Source organism: Rhipicephalus microplus, chromosome X (assembly GCF_043290135.1).
Source record: "Rhipicephalus microplus isolate Deutch F79 chromosome X, USDA_Rmic, whole genome shotgun sequence".
Classification (NCBI taxonomy): Eukaryota; Metazoa; Arthropoda; class Arachnida; order Ixodida; family Ixodidae; genus Rhipicephalus; species Rhipicephalus microplus.
Genome location: NC_134710.1, coordinates 368018118 through 368036610, shown reverse-complemented (window position 1 = coordinate 368036610; position 18493 = coordinate 368018118). Strand labels below are relative to the sequence as shown.

The 18493-nt window shown below is 41.9% G+C and overlaps 1 protein-coding gene across 3 annotated transcripts in view; it reads right to left on the bottom strand.

The window, feature by feature from the left end:
• Window positions 1-18493, bottom strand: part of LOC119161093 (presequence protease, mitochondrial) — a 271037-nt gene that overhangs the window by 114932 nt on the left and 137612 nt on the right. For all 3 annotated transcript variants that reach the window (XM_075879940.1, XM_075879942.1, XM_075879941.1), the window contains exons 4-11: window positions 17883-18034; window positions 13703-13817; window positions 13217-13313; window positions 10659-10819; window positions 8627-8753; window positions 8448-8536; window positions 4501-4629; window positions 1671-1784 (exon numbers count right to left, since the gene is read on the bottom strand). In XM_075879940.1, the coding sequence (XP_075736055.1) occupies window positions 1671-1784; window positions 4501-4629; window positions 8448-8536; window positions 8627-8753; window positions 10659-10819; window positions 13217-13313; window positions 13703-13817; window positions 17883-18034 (984 nt within the window). The remainder of the gene's footprint in view (window positions 1-1670; window positions 1785-4500; window positions 4630-8447; window positions 8537-8626; window positions 8754-10658; window positions 10820-13216; window positions 13314-13702; window positions 13818-17882; window positions 18035-18493) is intronic.

The window sequence follows — 18493 nt, the reverse complement described above, 5'->3', positions numbered from 1 at the left end:
AGCTCGTACAAGCTCCGAGAGCACTATCGCATTACCACAACTGCTCGGTGGTTGCGGCAAACGGTAGTATTGTTTTCAATCCATGTGCGTTCAAAACTAAGTCGTTATCTATGATTGCAACTGCCACGGTTTTGCCCACAGAATTTGCGGAAAGCAGCGTTGCTTTGACTGTTCGAGCGTTAGCCATGCACACACTTTCAGAGTTCTGTCAGTTACATAGTCGTAATACATGATCGTGTCGAATGACCGCAGTTTTGTCCACAGCAGTTGTGGCAACAACAACCACACGCTCTGTAGAAGACAGTGCGTGTGCTGGTCACACATGTACATCAGGAGCTTCAAGCACGCTGCTCTTGACCACCTTCATTCGCAGTCTCAGTCATAGAGTTAATATTTTCAGTACTAAAATTCATATTCCACGCCGTGAATGTTTGAAACATTCGAATTTTGGCACAATGGGCATATGAATTGGGCTAGAAAATTTCACTAATTCGTATTTACCGTGGTTTCGAATCACGGAGACTCTACTGTACATTTAGAAGGACGCCTCTCAAATTCGTTCATAATAAAATGCGGCGGGCTCGCAAAAAAGCCTGAAACGGAGTGACCTGGATTTTCGTCAATGCGGCCAGATCACGCACACAAATTTCGATTTCCAAGAGATTTTCATGGCAACCGTACAAACAGAAGAAACAGTCAAAACTCTGGAGTCTCCCGGACAGCACAGGAGATTTGGCAGGTATGTGATCATAACATATTGTTCTTTCCTGGTGGCAGAATATAACACAATGCCGTTTTTGTGACCTCCGCGATTAGCTACGGCAATGCGCCGTAGCCAAACGCGGAGGCCACATTATTTTACTAATTTTATTTTTTTATCGGAAATTAAATATTTTTCACAAAATTTCAGGCTAGATTCATAAAATTGTAAGCGCGGTCGAAATTAGTACATTTTATGGGAAAATCAGAAGAGTTGGCAGGTATGGACGCCCGAAGTGAAGAAGTGATGCAGGAAACTCAGGCACACCTCGCAGTTATTCCCGGTGGTATGATGTCCGTGCTACAGCCATTAGATGTCCGCCTGAACAAACCATTTAAGGATAGAATGCGGCAGCTGTACAGAGAATGAATGCGAGAAGATTGGGCTTTGACACCTACGGGTACGTGACCTAGCGCCACGAAGCTTACCGAGTGGGTGTCCACTGATTGGGACGGTCTGCTGCAGGACATCAAAGTTCGCGCATTTAATATTTGCTGTATATCGAACTATATGGGTGGCACAAAAGATAACCTCATCTGGGAGGAAGAAAGTGACAAAGAGGGCTCGACCACCAGTGATAATGACGATGAAAGCGACGGATGAACAAAGCACTATAAATTTAAAATCTGGGATGTCTTTGTCACTACCATGTGCAGCAAATAGAAGTACTTCTTCCCCACAGCTTTACTCGCATTACATTTGTGTTCTTTTTTTTTTTCGGCACTGAAAAGTCACCCCTCGCGTTATCACCGTGGTCACCTTACATTCGAGTAAATACGACATATATATATAATATGTCCCGTGCAGAAGCTACTTATATAAGACCACTAAATGAAGCAAACAGCCCACTTTGGAAAAGTTTTTCTAGTAAATAGCTAACAGGTATAGAGTTTTACTTATGATGTCTCACCTGATAACTTCATCAAATGTCTGGTGGATTATGTCGGTCACCCTGCCTATATCAGCTTTACTCACGCCGTGCAGGCCAACTGAGAAAAATGCTTCTTTCAAGTTGGCATCGTATCTGTAATTGCAGAATATTTTCAAGTAAATCGGTTACCATCTTTAAACAGTTGCAAGCAAAAAATTCCAAGCAATGCCCAAGCACAGTTCCATGCAAAAAAAAATTTTAAACTAACTTCACAGGTGAATACTTCTAGAATTAGCTCTGATGTTCTCTTCATGACCAGAAATAAATGTAAACAAATCTAAAAGAAAAAAATTATGGTACACCCACAAGAAAACTGATATAGACTTCTAGGAAGGACCAGGAACAAATGTAAACAAACTTAAAAAAAATATATTTTACACTCACAAAGAAACTGATATATAGAGTTCTAGGAAGGAACACTTCCTAAGTGAACAACAATTAATTTTAGTACTATTTCAACCCCGTACTAGTGCATTTATTTATTTACAGAATTCTGCAGGCTCAGATCAGAGCCCACGCAGGAGTGTAAACAAGAACTTGTACAAAAAAATTCATGATCAATATCGGTAGTCTACGTACGCAATGCACACACAAAATTAACACTCTCATACATACAAGTGTGCACAATCAACAGCATTTTCACCACGTATTTCAATAGCAATTTGAGACCAGATTGAGTATATGTACACAAAACTATTTACACCAATACATACATGCACATATAACACATGACACAGCAATAAGAGTATTATTACGGTAACACATTCGTGTAAACGGCTGGGATTACACATGCACATACATTTCTGTAAATATGAGCTGAAAAAGAATAGTGCTTTGGGTTATGGTGTGATGAAGTCGAGGGAGTGAATGTGTTGTAGTGACTCAAATGGCAGGGCATTCCAGTCTCTAATGGTACGAGGAAAAAAGGAGAACTTAAATGTGTTGGTACGTGTCTGGAATGGTGTTATCGACGCAGCATGGAGATATCTAGTTAGTCGTGATGTCAGTAGTAGAATGAACATAGAGCCATCTATGCAAAATTTTAGTTTTTTAAATGAAAAATAATCTTCATTCTCGGAATTTTGTGATGAATTTGAACTTCTTGTATATTATTTTCTTGCATGATAGTTGTGGGGGAGTCTGTCATGCGATATTAGAAAATGAAAACATAATGAATTACGGCAGTCGTTCTAGCATATGAGGTAACCCCAAGATTAGCTGCCTGCAATGTGAGGGTAAAGCGAAATTGACAACTCGACTGAGCACCAAAATTGGCAAATAAGTTCTACAGAGTCCCGCAATGTGCAAAGGCCATCTTGAACTTAGAAGCATGCATTTGTGCCATGGAGGAAGCCCCTTCAGAATGTAAAAATGGCTTGCAACAAGACAAGAAGTCTATACTCATAACCCTACTTTTCAACAAATGTTTGAAAATACGGTATTACAGTTGAAACTCAATGTAAATAGGTTCCTGATCTAATGAAGTAATTTCCATTCCCCAGAAGCTACCTATAATAATCAATGTTGTCATCAACCCAAATTAACAAAACTAACTTGGTCTCTAAACATGAAGTTATTCAGTAATAAATAGTTTAAAAAAGCAGTGACTTTTTCCAAATTTTCATATAGATGGGTTTCTCTTCGAGCATACACAAGAAAACAAGAACATTTAAGCAGCTTAATCCCAGCCCGAGCTTTATTTTTACAAAGCTGCATGCCATACACATGCATAAAACAACGGACTCAGCAGCCAGTAGTGCTCTTTATTACCAGCAGGCACTGGGGGTGGCAGTGCTTTCTTTTATTATTTCATGGTTTATGCAAGAGATGGCACTGATAGTTTCCTTGCAACTTTCTTGCTCAGCCTGCTTGCACAATCACTGCATTTTTTCTCTGAGCTATTGCAGAACAGCAGCCTGTCATAGCTTCGCATGACAGTCTACCCGGCTTGCATCACCTGGACATGAAACCTCCCATGCCTGGAAAACATGGTAAGCTCCATGGCTGCCTTTAGGACACCCTCCAGACCTTTCACATGCACAGCATGGGTCCGTGGCAAATTAAATGCTGTGGTAGCTTTTGGGTGTCACTACATTACAATTTTAGATTTCGAAAAACTGAACAGTTTTTTTTTCAAAATCTTTTTCCATATTTTACAAGCTCCCCAACAAAACTACATAATTTCAGCCTAGCCACCACTCCGTTGAATCGAGTTTCACCTGCATTTACAATGCACGTGAAATAAATGTAGGTATGCCATCTGGAAGGAGCGTAGATCAAGGTAGCTCAAATCAGGTTGAGGCCTGCCTTTGAAAAGCCAACAAGCACTGAATAAACTAGTTTATCATTAGTCTTTTTTTTTTGCAAGTACTTGAATGCTTGGTTCATCTTCTGCCTAGGGTTAAGCTTCCCTTTAGTAAAATGATAGAATATTAGACCAGTTATGCCATAATTATGCTAGGCATCATATTACATGTGTTCAGGCAACTACGGTAGCCACACAATACAAAAATACAAAACAGCGTAACAATCACATTTGGGCTTTTAAAACAATACATGGCAAAGCGAATTACGTATTGAGAACAGCACAGAGTAGTGCACTTTGCCAGATAACAAACCTTTTTGAAAGCATACACCAGCCCTACGGTGTACAGCCTTTACAGTACTAACAGCAAAATTTACTGCGCTTTATGAAGAATGCATAATAAGCTACCAAAGCATGTATGCAACCTCAACACAAACAGCAATAACAACACAAAGGGCATCAGATTGATTTCTAGGCTTCGCTAAATTAAACATTTGGACATACCCAAGTGATGGCGTGTAGTCAGCTCCGATTCCTGCTTGAAGTAAGTTTCTGTAGAATGGCGAGTTAGGTCCATTCACTAGGAGGTGACTTAGTATTGACATGGCAAATGACTCCCGAGTATCTGTGGCACTGGGTGATATAAAAGGCAATAAAAAAATATAACATCAATTCTAGTACTTAAATGACAACACACACAGAGATGTAGCCAAGGTTTTGTGCCCAGTAACTGTGGCTATGTGCAATGTAGACACACATATGCACGTAAATACATATCAGCAGCATGTGCATGAAAACACACACAGTTTAGTTAAGTTTCATCTTTGCACAGTCTCTGCATGCACGCACGCACACACGCACACAGGGACAGTGCAAAGATGAAACTGAAGTTCAGATCAGTGAGAACACCAAAAATAAGGTGATGCCTGAACACAGAGTGATGCCATCATTCCATTTGATCAGCAACATGCTGTGCAAATTTGTAGACCAGTGGTTCTCAAAAGGGGGTCCGCAGACCCTAGGGGATCCACGAAGTTATTTCTATAATCCGCGAAACCCTCACGCACATTTCTCTGATTGATATGCAAGGTTTAACGTCCCAAAACCACCATATGATTATGAGAGACGCCATAGTGGACGGCTCCGGAAATTTCTACCACCTGGGGTTCTTTAACATGCACCCAAATGCTGTAGGCACACGGGCCTACAGCATTTTCGCCTCCATCAAAAATGCAGCAGCCGCAGCCGGGATTCGATCCTGCGACCTGCGGGTCAGCAGCCGAGTACCTTAGCCACTAGACCACCGCGGCGAGGCCCTTAAGAAAATATGCAGAGTAACATGTGTGCCTTTTGTAATGGGTGGCCGGCTTTAAACCACTAAGTCATTATGATGATCACATTTTCTGACGCCCAATGGCAATGTACGCTTGTACAATACAATATTACCGCGATGTTATGTTGTATTGTGAAGCCTGTATACAGGACGCATATGTTCGCCAAGCATGAAAGTTATTACCACTGACTGCATTTCTAAGCAGAAGCAGTTACTTTCACTGTTTTTTCCAGATGCGCAAGTGTGTAGCAGAACACCTGCTTGCCACACAAACAGCCTGGGCTCGATCCTCACTCTGACCAAAAAATTTTTATTTTATTTTTTAATTTCACTTGCTTCTTTCTTGGTTTTTCAGTCACGGACAAGGTGATGCTTTTTGCCTCCCAACCAACGACCCACACACCGACTCCGATGCCAACTTTGACATCGACGCCAATGCCCAAGTTTCTGCGAAACAAGCTCTTTATTGCTATCGCATTAAAAGAACACCCTGTGCTCAATCGGCAGATGAGTGTACACAGGAGGGACAAGTACAAAGACCAATTATAGATGACTCAAAGAAAGTAATGGTACCTTTATTTAAGGAATCATCGTTGTGAAACTAGTTCACTCTTCATATTTCTAGCAGAAGGTTTTCGTGGACAATATACTAACCCCCGTATTCAGAAACGCTCCTGGACTCGAATTCCATTCTTCACTTGACTGATTTGAGCGCTGAGCCGCTGCTCGACTGAAATTGACCCTGCGCTTCTCAAGAATCGCTGCAGAATATTACCGATATGCAGTGACTTGGTCTGCCAAGAGACGGCGCTCCCATCGACTTTTTCAAGTCGAGGAGAGCCCTTGAGTGAAGGAGCGTTTGTGAATACGGGGGTTAGACAAGCCCTCATGGAGACAGCTTTACCTTCACAAAATTTTGTGCGGCTCAGAACTGAACTCCTCCACAACAATTTTTCTGGCACTGTGCCAAACTTGCTACATTCTCACAGGGCAAAAAGCGTGGTTTAATTACAAAGATAGGCCAAGTCTTGCGAAAGTGAAACTACGTATGAAAGTGAATGTGATTAAGTCACCATCTGCAGTATAGAACTATTTTGAATTTAAGAAAACTGAAAACCTAACAACCATTTCCTTTCCGGGCTGTACTAACACTGGCCCCATGAGTGAATAGACGATTTGTTGAGGCTGATCTGCCCTTGTGTGACAGAGATTCCCAGCTCCTTGCGTTTAGAAGCAGGAATCTGATTCCTGCTTCTAAATTCAATCAATCATACCAAATGTGCTGCCACAATGTCACAAATTAAAAGAGTCGATGCATGAACAGTCACAGGTTCAATGCAGTGCAGATTCGAATAAACAAAAAGATTTCACTGCTGTCGACTTGTCTATGAATTATGTTGAAACATAAACGTACTGGTTGCCAACACATTCGTTATAAAAAAATTGACTTGCAATTATTCTAATTTTATGTAAGAGTTTACATACTTCAAGCAACAAGAATCATGAAAAAAATATACATAACAAAAATTAGGCATGGTAATTTGATTTTTTTTACTAACCTATAAAGCTAAAATGGCAAGCTTTTACTATTACAGCATAGCGCTTGCACTGAGCAAAATTTTAAAAAATCTGCATAAGCAATGGCAAAGAGTAAGTAAAGGAGTAATTATATAAACATAAATTGCACTTGGGACGAGACGCCAGAGAAGAAGCAGACAGGACAAAAGCAGTCCTGTCTGCTTCTGCTTCTACTCTGGTGCCTCGTCCTTAGTAGAGCTTGAGCTCTCATAATATGTCTTACCAACGAGCCATCCTAACGCAAGCTTCTCAACAAAAAGAGTTGATGACATCAGCTTCACTTCCCTTTACTTAAACTAATACAGTATTTACTCAATCCTTACACGACCATGATTGTAATGCAATGAGTGACTTTTTGTTGCGTCCAGAAATAAATAGTTATTTCACCATTTGATTGTAACGCGTGGGTCAACATTAGGCATAAAAAATCCAGAATAAATTTCATGTTACATTCAAGTAGACAAGGTACATATGATTAACACAGATCATCAGATTCATCAAACCTTTCTCTTCTAAGAATTGCTCATGCGTAAGTTAAATACCCTCAACATTTACAATGCGGTAGGCAGATGCTGTACTACCAAGCAAATGTTAGCTGGTGGTAAAGTGTCAGTCAGGAGGTGCAGCCATGATATGGCACACGGGCCACATGTTCGTCCTGATATTTCTGTGTGCCGTGGGATACAGAGCACTAAACAACGCTCAGCCACACTACGCTGCCCAGCCCCACTTCGGATCAAGGATGTGACCCCACAGAGAAATATTTCTGGCTATTCAACTGTAAAGTGTAGAGAGCTACTGGGCATATTCTACCTTGTTCTTTTCACAGCTTGCACTGTGTGCCAGAGTTTTCTCGACGAACATACTATACAAAAGTGCAAATAACAAATTGATGAGAACTAAATGACAATGACGCCACTTTTCTTTCTTCAAATTTATTTCACATTTATACTGATAACATGAAATCATTGCCTGTTAGTTTTCATTAACATTGTGCCTAACAATAAAAAATGAGTGCTTGAATTTCCAAATTCTTTTTTTTACTCATAGCGAGGGTCTCATAACGAAGCCCCGGCAGGGGTGATGCTTTTAAATAGTAGTATGCGAGGGATTACTGGTCAGCTGCCAGCTCTTAATAAGGTCATGTGCTATGTGAGGCCAACAGACAGAAGAGTGGTCCGCACTCGCCGTCATGGCTAGTAACGATGCTGACTGACACTCCCTGGTTTAAAGGCACATGTATACTCCATAAAGTGGACAAAAGATGACCACCACTATAGCTAAGTTGGTAGAGCATTGGATGCACTATTTGAAGGTTGCAGGTTTGGTCCTTGAAAGCTGAATTTATCTTTTCGTCCACTTTTCTTTCTTCATTTTTATACTATACTATTGCTACTAATAACATTTCCTATGTTTTCTTTGGCATCACTTTCTGTTAATTCTCGTTATTATTGTGCCTAACAAAGAAAAATAAGTCCTTAAATTTCTACATCTTTCCTTCAAAGAACAAGTTGCAAATATAAAAAGCAGATGCACTCACTCATTCATCGCATACGTTACTGCAACTGTTGACTGCTTCTCAGGATTTGCAGCTAGTGGGTCAGGCACACAAGTCATGGTCTCCATTTTCTGCAATGCGTTTTTTCATATCATTTTTTTTTTTACAGAGAACAATTGTATTGGAATGCAAAAATAAACCTAAATGTGAGGGCTGCTCACCGGTTCTTTCCACCTTGGCTCAGGAGGCACGACAGAGCTGCCATCAATTTTCTCAAACTTTGACAAGGCCAACTCATCTATTAGTGACAGTGTCTTTTCCAAAGGAAAGCTACCATAGGTGAGGAACCTGGTCGAAAACAACAACAAAAGAAATAAGTGTTGGCCATTTACTTTTAACTAATGTTAAGTTTGTAACATGCTTCAAAGTGGCTTAACAATGAAAATTCTTAAAGTGAGTCTAATTGAAATACATAATACATGATTTCCACTCCTGTAGCTAACAGAGCTGATGTGACTCCCCATCAGTTAATCATATCTACAGCATCTTGCACTTTGAAGTGAAGATGCACATCAAAGGGCCAGCTAACAGGCTCTGACTTTTTTTTACGACCACCAAATAACCTCACCAATTCATGCAGTAAACCCCGGCCATCACATTTTAAGAATATTAGCGTTGCGCGCCGAGCAGACTCCCCATTTTCAGAAACAATTCTCACGCCTGACCAATCTCCCTTGAATGTGCAGTGATGCAAACTTGTACATGGGCAACTTTACGTACCACTGAGCTCGTCAATTGCTCCTCTGCCCTACGAAACGACACCTTGGCCCTGCGGCGATGCAGTTTTGGCCACTGTAAAGGGTAAGAGGTCGATGGTAGGTACGGCGGGTTTTCTTTAGGGTAGCTGGCTCCCCACCGTCGTCCGCATAGCCAATTTTTGCCAGTGAGGAGATTGCTTTCATATGGAGATAGAACAAAGGTTTATTTACATGATGTAATGAGTACAGTGAAACAGCAGATTCAGCTCAGATTCAGCATTATGGAAAACAGAGATTCAGCTCCTATTTACCAAATGACTTCGGCTTTTATAGCCCATTGTCTCCTTACACGGAGTTCGAAAAAAGGCAGTGACCACTCTTGCCATAAATCAAGTGATGTGAAGTCTCAGTGGTCCACCCATCAGAAAGGGTGCAGAAATTGGGCCACTCGTGAGAAGAAGAATGTGGGAATGTCCAATGGTTTTCATGAGCGCACCACACAATGACACACCCGGCCCATGCCTTGAAGGCATCGCAGGGCAAGGAGGTAGAGTCCGGTGGAGAGGGAAAGTTGAGCTCCTCCGGGGAGATGGCCGCTGACACGAACGTCAGCAGCGGTCCATGGCTGCTTTCAGCTACCGGCTTCCAGAACTTTCTCGAACATGGCAGTCCATGTTCAAGAGAGTTCTGCCGTTTTGTAGTGCCCGAGACTATTGGGAGAAGTGGTATTGCCAGAACGAAAGCCTCCGCGATAAAGAGGCGCCTCTCTACTTTACCACAAGGGGACTAGTGCTCGTCACACCACGCTTTCTCCCCGCACCACTATGACACATGCTCATGTGAGGGAAGCCCTGCTCGGTCATTGGCTGCAAGCTGATGACGTATCGTTGACATCGTGTCACGATGGCTAAGTGGGTGGGGTCACGATGACGGGTTATGCCTTCTCCTCTCTATGATGGAGAAGGATGGCGAGGCAGCGTGAAAATATGAAACCAGCTGAAACAGATGTAACCCCAGTAACTTCCTTATAGCATGAATTTGCACAATTCTTGCGGCAGATTTTTCCACAGCAAAAGTGCGCATATTTCTCTTCACCACAATTTTTGGACTTAGCGTTGTTTTTTGACCCTTTAAAACAACACTTCTTAGAACAACTGTTCAGAACGGTTATTCCGAGCAATGACACTTGACACATGTCCATCGTTATACAGAGTATCGTCATTGATACTATTATGTATGCATATTGGTGTATATTGTTGCACATTATACACCCGAACTATTACCTCCCTAATCCAAATCCAGTGCCAATGCCTCGAAGCACACTACCTTGACGAACAACATACAGAGAAAACCACATAAAGAGAATGTTTATGGTGTTAAAAAGAATAAAGGGTGAACTAATATTCCTACTTCAAGGAAACCAACAGTGTCATTTTAGCCCAACCACAACCATAAGCTCAAACCCCAGTGTCAGCTTGTTGCTTTACAAACAAACCTGGCATTGCTTGGGTGGTAGTGCTTGTGATGAAATTCCTTGAGCTGCTCCCAGGTGAGGTCAGGGATCGAAAGAGGATGACCACCACTCACATGGCCATACACACCGCTTGGGCACAGCTTGTTGACAATGGCCTGGTTGAAATCATTGCTTGAGTTGGACTGCAAGGACAAAGAAATGATATGAAACATTCATGGCTGCAACAACACCAATAGAGCGCATTATGTACACTGTCATTCTTTATGAAAGTAAACACGCGATTGCATGACCTGCTCTCTACAATGGCTGCCTACAGTATCTTGCAGTGCTTGTCCAGCGATCATAACTCGTTTTGTTTGCCAACAAATGGCACCAAAATCCAACGTCTTTTCTTTTGCTGTCGGTTGATGATGGTCTTATAGGAAGCCACCGCAGAGTGCAGGCCATGCGCTCACGTGTTCCCCATCATTAAGGATGACAGTGTAAGCTGGTACTGAAAAATAGAAGCCACATTAGCATGCACTTGCATATGGAGAATCCTCACTCAATCAAAGGCAAGACAAGTTGTGACCTTTTGGAAGCTTTTAAAAGCTCCTGTCAATAGATCACACCACAAATTTTGTCTATACACAGGAAGGTTACAAAGGGATCATCCAAGCAGCGTTCCACTAAAATATTATCTAAATCTATTCATAATTCTTGAAGTTTTGGTGACTAACATGTGCCCAGAAGGTTAGAGTCACCACGGGAAAAATATTTCAAAATTCAGAGCCCTTCCACTACTGTAAAGAAGCCAGAAAAGCTGTGACTATGGTAAGTCTGGTATAGTGAATACTGCTATACTGCCTTTATATTATCATTCTCAACTATGCTGAGCAAATAAACAGGTATACACTCAAGAATTCTGATTTTTTTTTTTCCCCAAAATTTTCTTTTCGCACATTTTTTCGCTTACCATACGTCTTCTTGCAAAAAGTGTTTTGATATTGTGAAAGAGTGAGTTACCAATACAAGAAAGCTAGTTTTTCTCTTTAGTGTCTTTTTGAAGGGGTCATGACACCCAATTTTCCATAATCTGTGTTGTGTCGGTTGAACCTTGTATGTTCACATACAAGCTGGTGAAATTTTAGCGCATTTGGTGGTGCCATTAATTTATAATCAAATACTTTTATAAACAAGTGAGCAGCCTGAGAGTCAAGCAACAATGGCAATCTCGCTAGCCGTGACATAACAAGCCGCTTGCTGGGTGAGCTGCTGCACAGTCTGCATTCCGGAGGACAATAGTGTTCCATGGTCAGCTGCGCTTGCAATCGAGCCTTTTCTGCAATGTTCAACTTGCCACTGGAACTAAATGACTTGCAGCTGTTGAAAAAATGCTACAGCGTCACTCATTTAGCGCTGGTACTTGCAGCAAACAATTTTCATCACCTGTCTGAGCTCAAAAAGTGTCCTATGAATGAGCAACGCGCATGCCGTTTTCCACTATATGGATAAATATTTATTGAAACTCCTCACAGGCAGTGCCATGGTTAAGCATTACACTTGCTATCTTTTTACCGGAATCGAATGCTATCGACAGATTTAAAGCAAAGATTTGGCCAAATCGTATATCATGAGTAAACCTCGCGCCGCACTGACATGCCATTCGGTTTGGCTAATGTTTACTTACATATGCCACATGCAACAACCAATGAAAAGCAACGGCCCAAAAACACAGAATTGTCACGACCACTTATTTATTATGTTCAGCACCAAAGGTAGTGCATGCATATATGCTAGCAAACAAAAATCTGCACGCTTTACCAATTCCGCTGCGCAAAGTAACACTTGCTCTCAAATGCAGCATCGACAGACCATGTATCCCAAGCTCGCTTGTCAACCTGGCACGCTTGATATAAAGCTACTTATCATTGCGGAAAGCCATCTGCAACGTCTGCCGCAACACTGAAGTGATTGGCATTTGGGTTCGCCCCATCTTGGACGCTTTCTTCATCGCTTGAGCTGTTGGCGATGGGTTGAAGTCAAAATGCGCAACGTACGCGACGTCGTCGCCACTTCTGCTGCTCGACAAACCACATGCTGCCGTAATTCTGAGGTGATGATGGGGCCAACGACATGGCCATGTCACCGGTAACACGCCGCAACTCTTGCAACACACTCACAACACAGTAAACACACTGACCGCTTGCAGTAGGTGCTCTTTGGTAGCAGATGACGACAATCCTCCTTACGGATTGTGTCATTGCGCACGCTATGGCAAAATGACGGTCGCCGGCGGTGGGCAGAGTTTAAGACCAATGATTTCTACGGCTTATTTTGGACTTAAATAATCTTTTACAGCTCAGTTTTCACATGTGTACATGCATATTTGACCCTCTACCTTCGTTTTTGGCTGAAAAACCGTTAATTCTTGGGTAGCCATGTCATGACATTTTTAAACAAACAAGACCATTTACATCACACGTTTGTTATGCACTTTGTCCAATGCACTTATTTCAATATCCGACCAACACTTTTCCGCAAACAAATGATGGACTACCAACTATCCGACCATGCACACTGTCAAAAGTTCTACTCACAAAGACACCTTTCATTTCATTGTACACTACTCCTTTGATGACAATGGGAGAAGATTTGTCCTTGGGATCAGTATGCTCCAGCCTCCATCCCTCCTGCCTGCAAAGAGTGTAAAAATTCATGCTTAGCACTTAACTATGTTTCATTAAAGTGGGAAGAATGAGCACATGAAAGCCAAAGTTAAAGGGGATCCCATCGCATAAGAAAAGAATGTGATAAATCAAGGAGACGAGACACAACCGCACAAAAAAAAAAGATTAAAAGTAGCGTTCCGGTAACAACATAGGAGCCTAGTTCACAATGTAAACAAGGCGTCTAAGCTTTTGCAGTCCAAGTGTACTGTGCAGAGCAAGCCTGACATAACATACCCAAAGTCTCCAATTTGCACACAGTTGAGACAACTAAATTATATCATTTTACAGTAATGATTCTGTCATAATATTTGTAAGGATATAAGCAAGGACACCGCAATGCTAAATAAAACTTACATAAAATCCAACTTGGCCAGCTGTGGGAAAAACACCGCATCTAGATAAATTCTCATAAGATTCTCATAGTCTTTGATGTTTTGCGTCGAAAAAGGATAGAATGTGACATCACAACCTGCAATAATAAGAAAATTTTTCAACAAGCATCATCCTCAACGTAGGTATGAAATAAGCAAACATGAAACACTATATCAATCATGAGACCCAAAATCTTTATAAAAGCTACTGAGCAGACGTTCTGCAACATCTAGACTGTTTTCAAAATAAGTAATCAGTAAATAGGTAGATTCCAAGATATTGATGATCCAGATTTGTGTCTGCAATTCAAATGATCTATGATTTCAGCCATCATATATTTTAGTCTCGAACCTGTAAGTATTAAAATTTATGTGCCCTTCAAAGTATTATTATGCATGTCTTTAGTTTTGATAATAAATAGACTATCACTAGAATTTATGAGCTCTAAGTATACACTCCATGTGCTGTGACTGGCGTGCTACGCCTGGTCGTCGGAGGAAACAGTTGCTGAGAGTCTGAACATAAGCAAAGGCTCTCCCATGCCCGCTAGCACGTACCTTATTGAAATAAAATGAACTGCTGCGTAGTCAGTTGTACCAACAGGTACACATCGTGTCCTTATGGGAACGAAGTCTCACAGTTTGTCGAGGCATCCCTGTTTTATCGGGCAGTGGCATAAGTGGATCACGGCTGTGATCCACTTATGCAACAACAACAATCACTTATGCAACAACAACAAAAACAACAACAACAACAACAATCGAAGAAAGAAAGTTTTGTTCCCGCTACTTCTGCCCTCTCGCACTCTGTGCTTTCCTTTTTTTGTGCTGCTAGCACCACTGCATTTCAACCCCGACGAAGCGAACTGGGGCATCTCTCAGCTCTCGAAGATATGCAGTGTCCACTTGGTTGCGGGTGCGCTGTCCAAGGATGTGTCGTCCCCGATGACCGCACCAACGATATTTCCTGACAAGTGCCAAAAGCGGTCCATGCTTGCTCAAGATCAGCTTAGATGCTATGAAATCTGAGAGTTCCACAAAATAGACACCATCTTTCTAAACTGGCTGTCAGCCATTGACATTGTTTGATGCGATTAATTTAATGACAACTCCTTAGTCAATATTTCGTCAGTGTGACGACTCGTGTGAGCAATATCACTTTAGTACTGGCGGAAGCACAGTTGTTATAGTAGATATGCGCTCACTGGGAGTCGGTCCCCTTCCCCGAGATGTCGAATGATGATATCAGATGGTCGCGGCTCCTCGGAAAGCTCCAGGGATTAAAGCAGAAATAGTACGACTGGGGTAGTCGGCACTCGGAACCTTCGAGAGGCGATATAAAACGATCATGATGAGCTATAATAATGCTGCGACAATTTCAAGCAAAGCACTTTGCAACTTGCGGGACTCAGTGGCTGAAAAGTGCCATGACATGAAGCCGCAACAACAGCGCATGCTGCCCGGCCACTGGTCATAATTTCTACAGTGAGTATCTGTAGAGCCATCGACTATTCTAAGTGTTCTGTGTATTTTCCAAGTACATGAGTAGTGGCCACACACCAATAACAAACATCCTAAGTGTGAAAGAACGAAAGCTAACCTTGATATTGACAAGGGTAGCTATGCGGGCTTTTTAGCTGGCAAATTGCCTGACAAAGCACTAACCTAACGGCCCATAACCAATGCCATATAGCTGCATCGAACTTCTCTTCCTTCCCCCCTACCCCTCGCCTTCTTTTGACATCTTTTGACTTAAAGAGACCCTGCAACACTTTTTCAAGCACTCATCAAATGGTTTCATTAAAGTAGTTTATTGCCTCACGAATCAATTGCAGCCAAAATTTTCGGGATCTGTCTAGTACCAGTGGAGTTCCAGTGATTTGTCACATGCTTCAAGCACTTTCTCTCTTCTTTCGTACCAGTGAGTAGAAGTATGGTGAAAGCTACGCGGAGGGAAGGGGGCATCACAAGGAGGGAAGAAAATGTGCCTGTTTGTCAATGTACGTCATGACCTTTTTTTTCTTCGAATGCATGGCTGACTACTTTCATTGCGATTGCAAGCCCGCTTGTCGGCATGTGGCAGAATCCCGCAGTAGGCGCAGTACTTATGCAGCTCATGATGCTCAAATCAGCCAATGGCCATTGACTCTGAGTTTACAGCTCAGTCACTTGGGCTTATGGCATCATTTCTAGAGAGAAGAGCAAGCTATTTCTAGCTCACTTCAAAAATTATTTGTTGACTCCAGGCCACATGCTGCGCTAAAATGATTGGCTCACGTGTTCTCTGGAGCCTCAACTACCGATCAGCAGCGTTTTCTGCCCATGCTGATGCGTTGCCAGAACCCTCTAAGCTCATTTGGCATGCTTCAAAGGTAAGAAAACTACTTATTTTACATGAATAAAGCATTTATCAAAGGCATTCCAAAAATTATGCCATTTATACCATAAAACTGGAACAGGAACACACAACAGACACCAAAACAAGAGCGTATCTCTGGTTTTATTGGAATAAGAGGTTTGTGTTCTGCATGGTACCATGGAACAGCCCTTGCACATAAAATATTAACACCTTCTGTCGCGGAAGTAGTGAAAGCATGAGTAGTGATCTACCTTCTGCCTTTGTCCATCGGATATGATTCAAACATGGCAGTTTACAGTGACAATGCCTCAGCTTATAACACTTGTGCAGTGGCACAGACGATTTTCTGATGCTCGACAAACCTTGACAACGCAGAATATAGTGACCAGCTATCACATGCATACCTGCCAACCTAGCAGCATGAAAATTCGGGAGACCGCACTGGGGCAGGGGGTTGCATTTTAGAAATTACTAAAACAAACATTTACGACACACGGTCATTGCTTCCGTCCACTGAAATTGCAAAAACAAAGCATTTCAGAGTGTCCCCCATTGTGTTTTCGGCATCTGCAGCTATTACACCGACGATGGCAGTTGTTTTCATACATCCACACCCGATGATGATGATGTATGGCGTTTAGTGGTGCAAGGGCCATGGTTTGGTACACCCGTACTGCTTCGCAGAGCTTCGCACTTCGGGAATATGTTTTGAAACAACGGTCCTGCATGATCATTAACGCTTAGTGGCAAGTAGTGTTCCACAAGAAATGCCGTGAGTAGGCATTCTACATAGATCGCACCGTCTCCGCAGCTCTTTTAGAAGAAACTTCCGATGTTGTCCTGCCCTTCAACAGCACGAATGTAGTTGTGATGCTTCAGTGAAGCAATGCACACCTTTATGTCGGCTTTGCCACCATGCAAAACGCTTACATTACAGGTGCACGTGGTACAGAATTTGGACATGTCACCTTTCTGTGAAGTTGCAAAGCATGGAAGCTCAGCTGTGTATGTGTCCAGAAACACTTGCAGGTATTTCTTTGCTTTTGACACCCCTATCGACCTTCCAACTGAAATTGGGAAAACACACAAACTCCACAACCACGTAACAAACACAATTGACACCGAGGCAGGCGGCATAGGCCTAGCATACAAAATGTGGGCGCCAAAACAGACAAACTGATGCAAAAGTTGTGGTACCTTTTTCCTCGCCTTTTTTTGGTACGTAGGCGAGAGCGTCCCCCGACTACTGATCTTCGCTCAGATGCGCGATACATACTGAGTGGCACTTAGCAGTATGCTTACAGTGAACTAGAAAGTGCAGCACCGCAACTGTTGCAGCAAGGAAAGCTGACGTGCACGCATTAAAAAAAGAAAAAAAGAAATCCTCTGCTGTGATGGCCCCTGGTCAGTAGATGAGAGATAGCATTCGTACAATTGCTAGACTAGGTTTAAATTCGGGAGAGTGCAGGTATGCACTTGGTACTGAACCAAGAATTGATGTGCAGAAAACACGAGTGTTTTCTGAGTAGTGGATAAATTTTAAATTAATAAGTCCAGCCTGTTAAACAGAGCACAGATTCATATTTCCACCAGTTCTCCCATTTGACCTTTGTTCTTTCGCGATAAGAAAGCAAACTGTATGAACGGCTGATTAAATAAGTCAAAAGGCAACAGAAATTAGGATAAAAAATATACTATGTAATGATGTTAATGCACACTTTTTTAATGTACTTTAGAACTGCAAAAATGGACGTTGTAGATATTTTAAAAATCCATGAAAGCATTCACAAAAGTGAGGACTTGCCTGTCATCGCATTCATGAATGTAGCCAATGATCGGTTGTGCATCTTCATGAAGGGGTCGCGACAAGGGTACTTTTGCGAACCACATAATGTCAGGTGCTCAAGGATGTGAGGCACACCTGTACTGTTTGTTGGCAGCGTTGAAAATGCAACACTGCAAGACAAATTTTTTTTCTCGAGTTTCTTGCTTCAAACCATACTAAGGTCAAATCTGTTTGTAAAACAGCTTTCATACACTGCAAGTGAACCATTAACAAAATAATATTCCATTTACACCACATTGCAAGACTTTATACATCCCAAATTCATTATCTTCCCCTTTCAAATAAAGCAAACAACTATTACCATACATCTTCCCTGCCTTCAGTGAACTGGCTTCATTCGCCAAGAATTTGACTCAATCAATCCCACTGTTTCCTCAGACTGTTTTTGTTATAAGGAGACAGAATTGCTCAATTCCTTTGCTGCAAGAGCAGCCATGTTTTGCACAAAAGAAAGACTGCACAAAATGCCATGTCCCAATTTGACAACAGTTGCAGACTTTAGAATCATGTAATTATCGACAATTCAATTAACAAAATATTAGTAATTAGCTATAACAACCTTCTGAGGA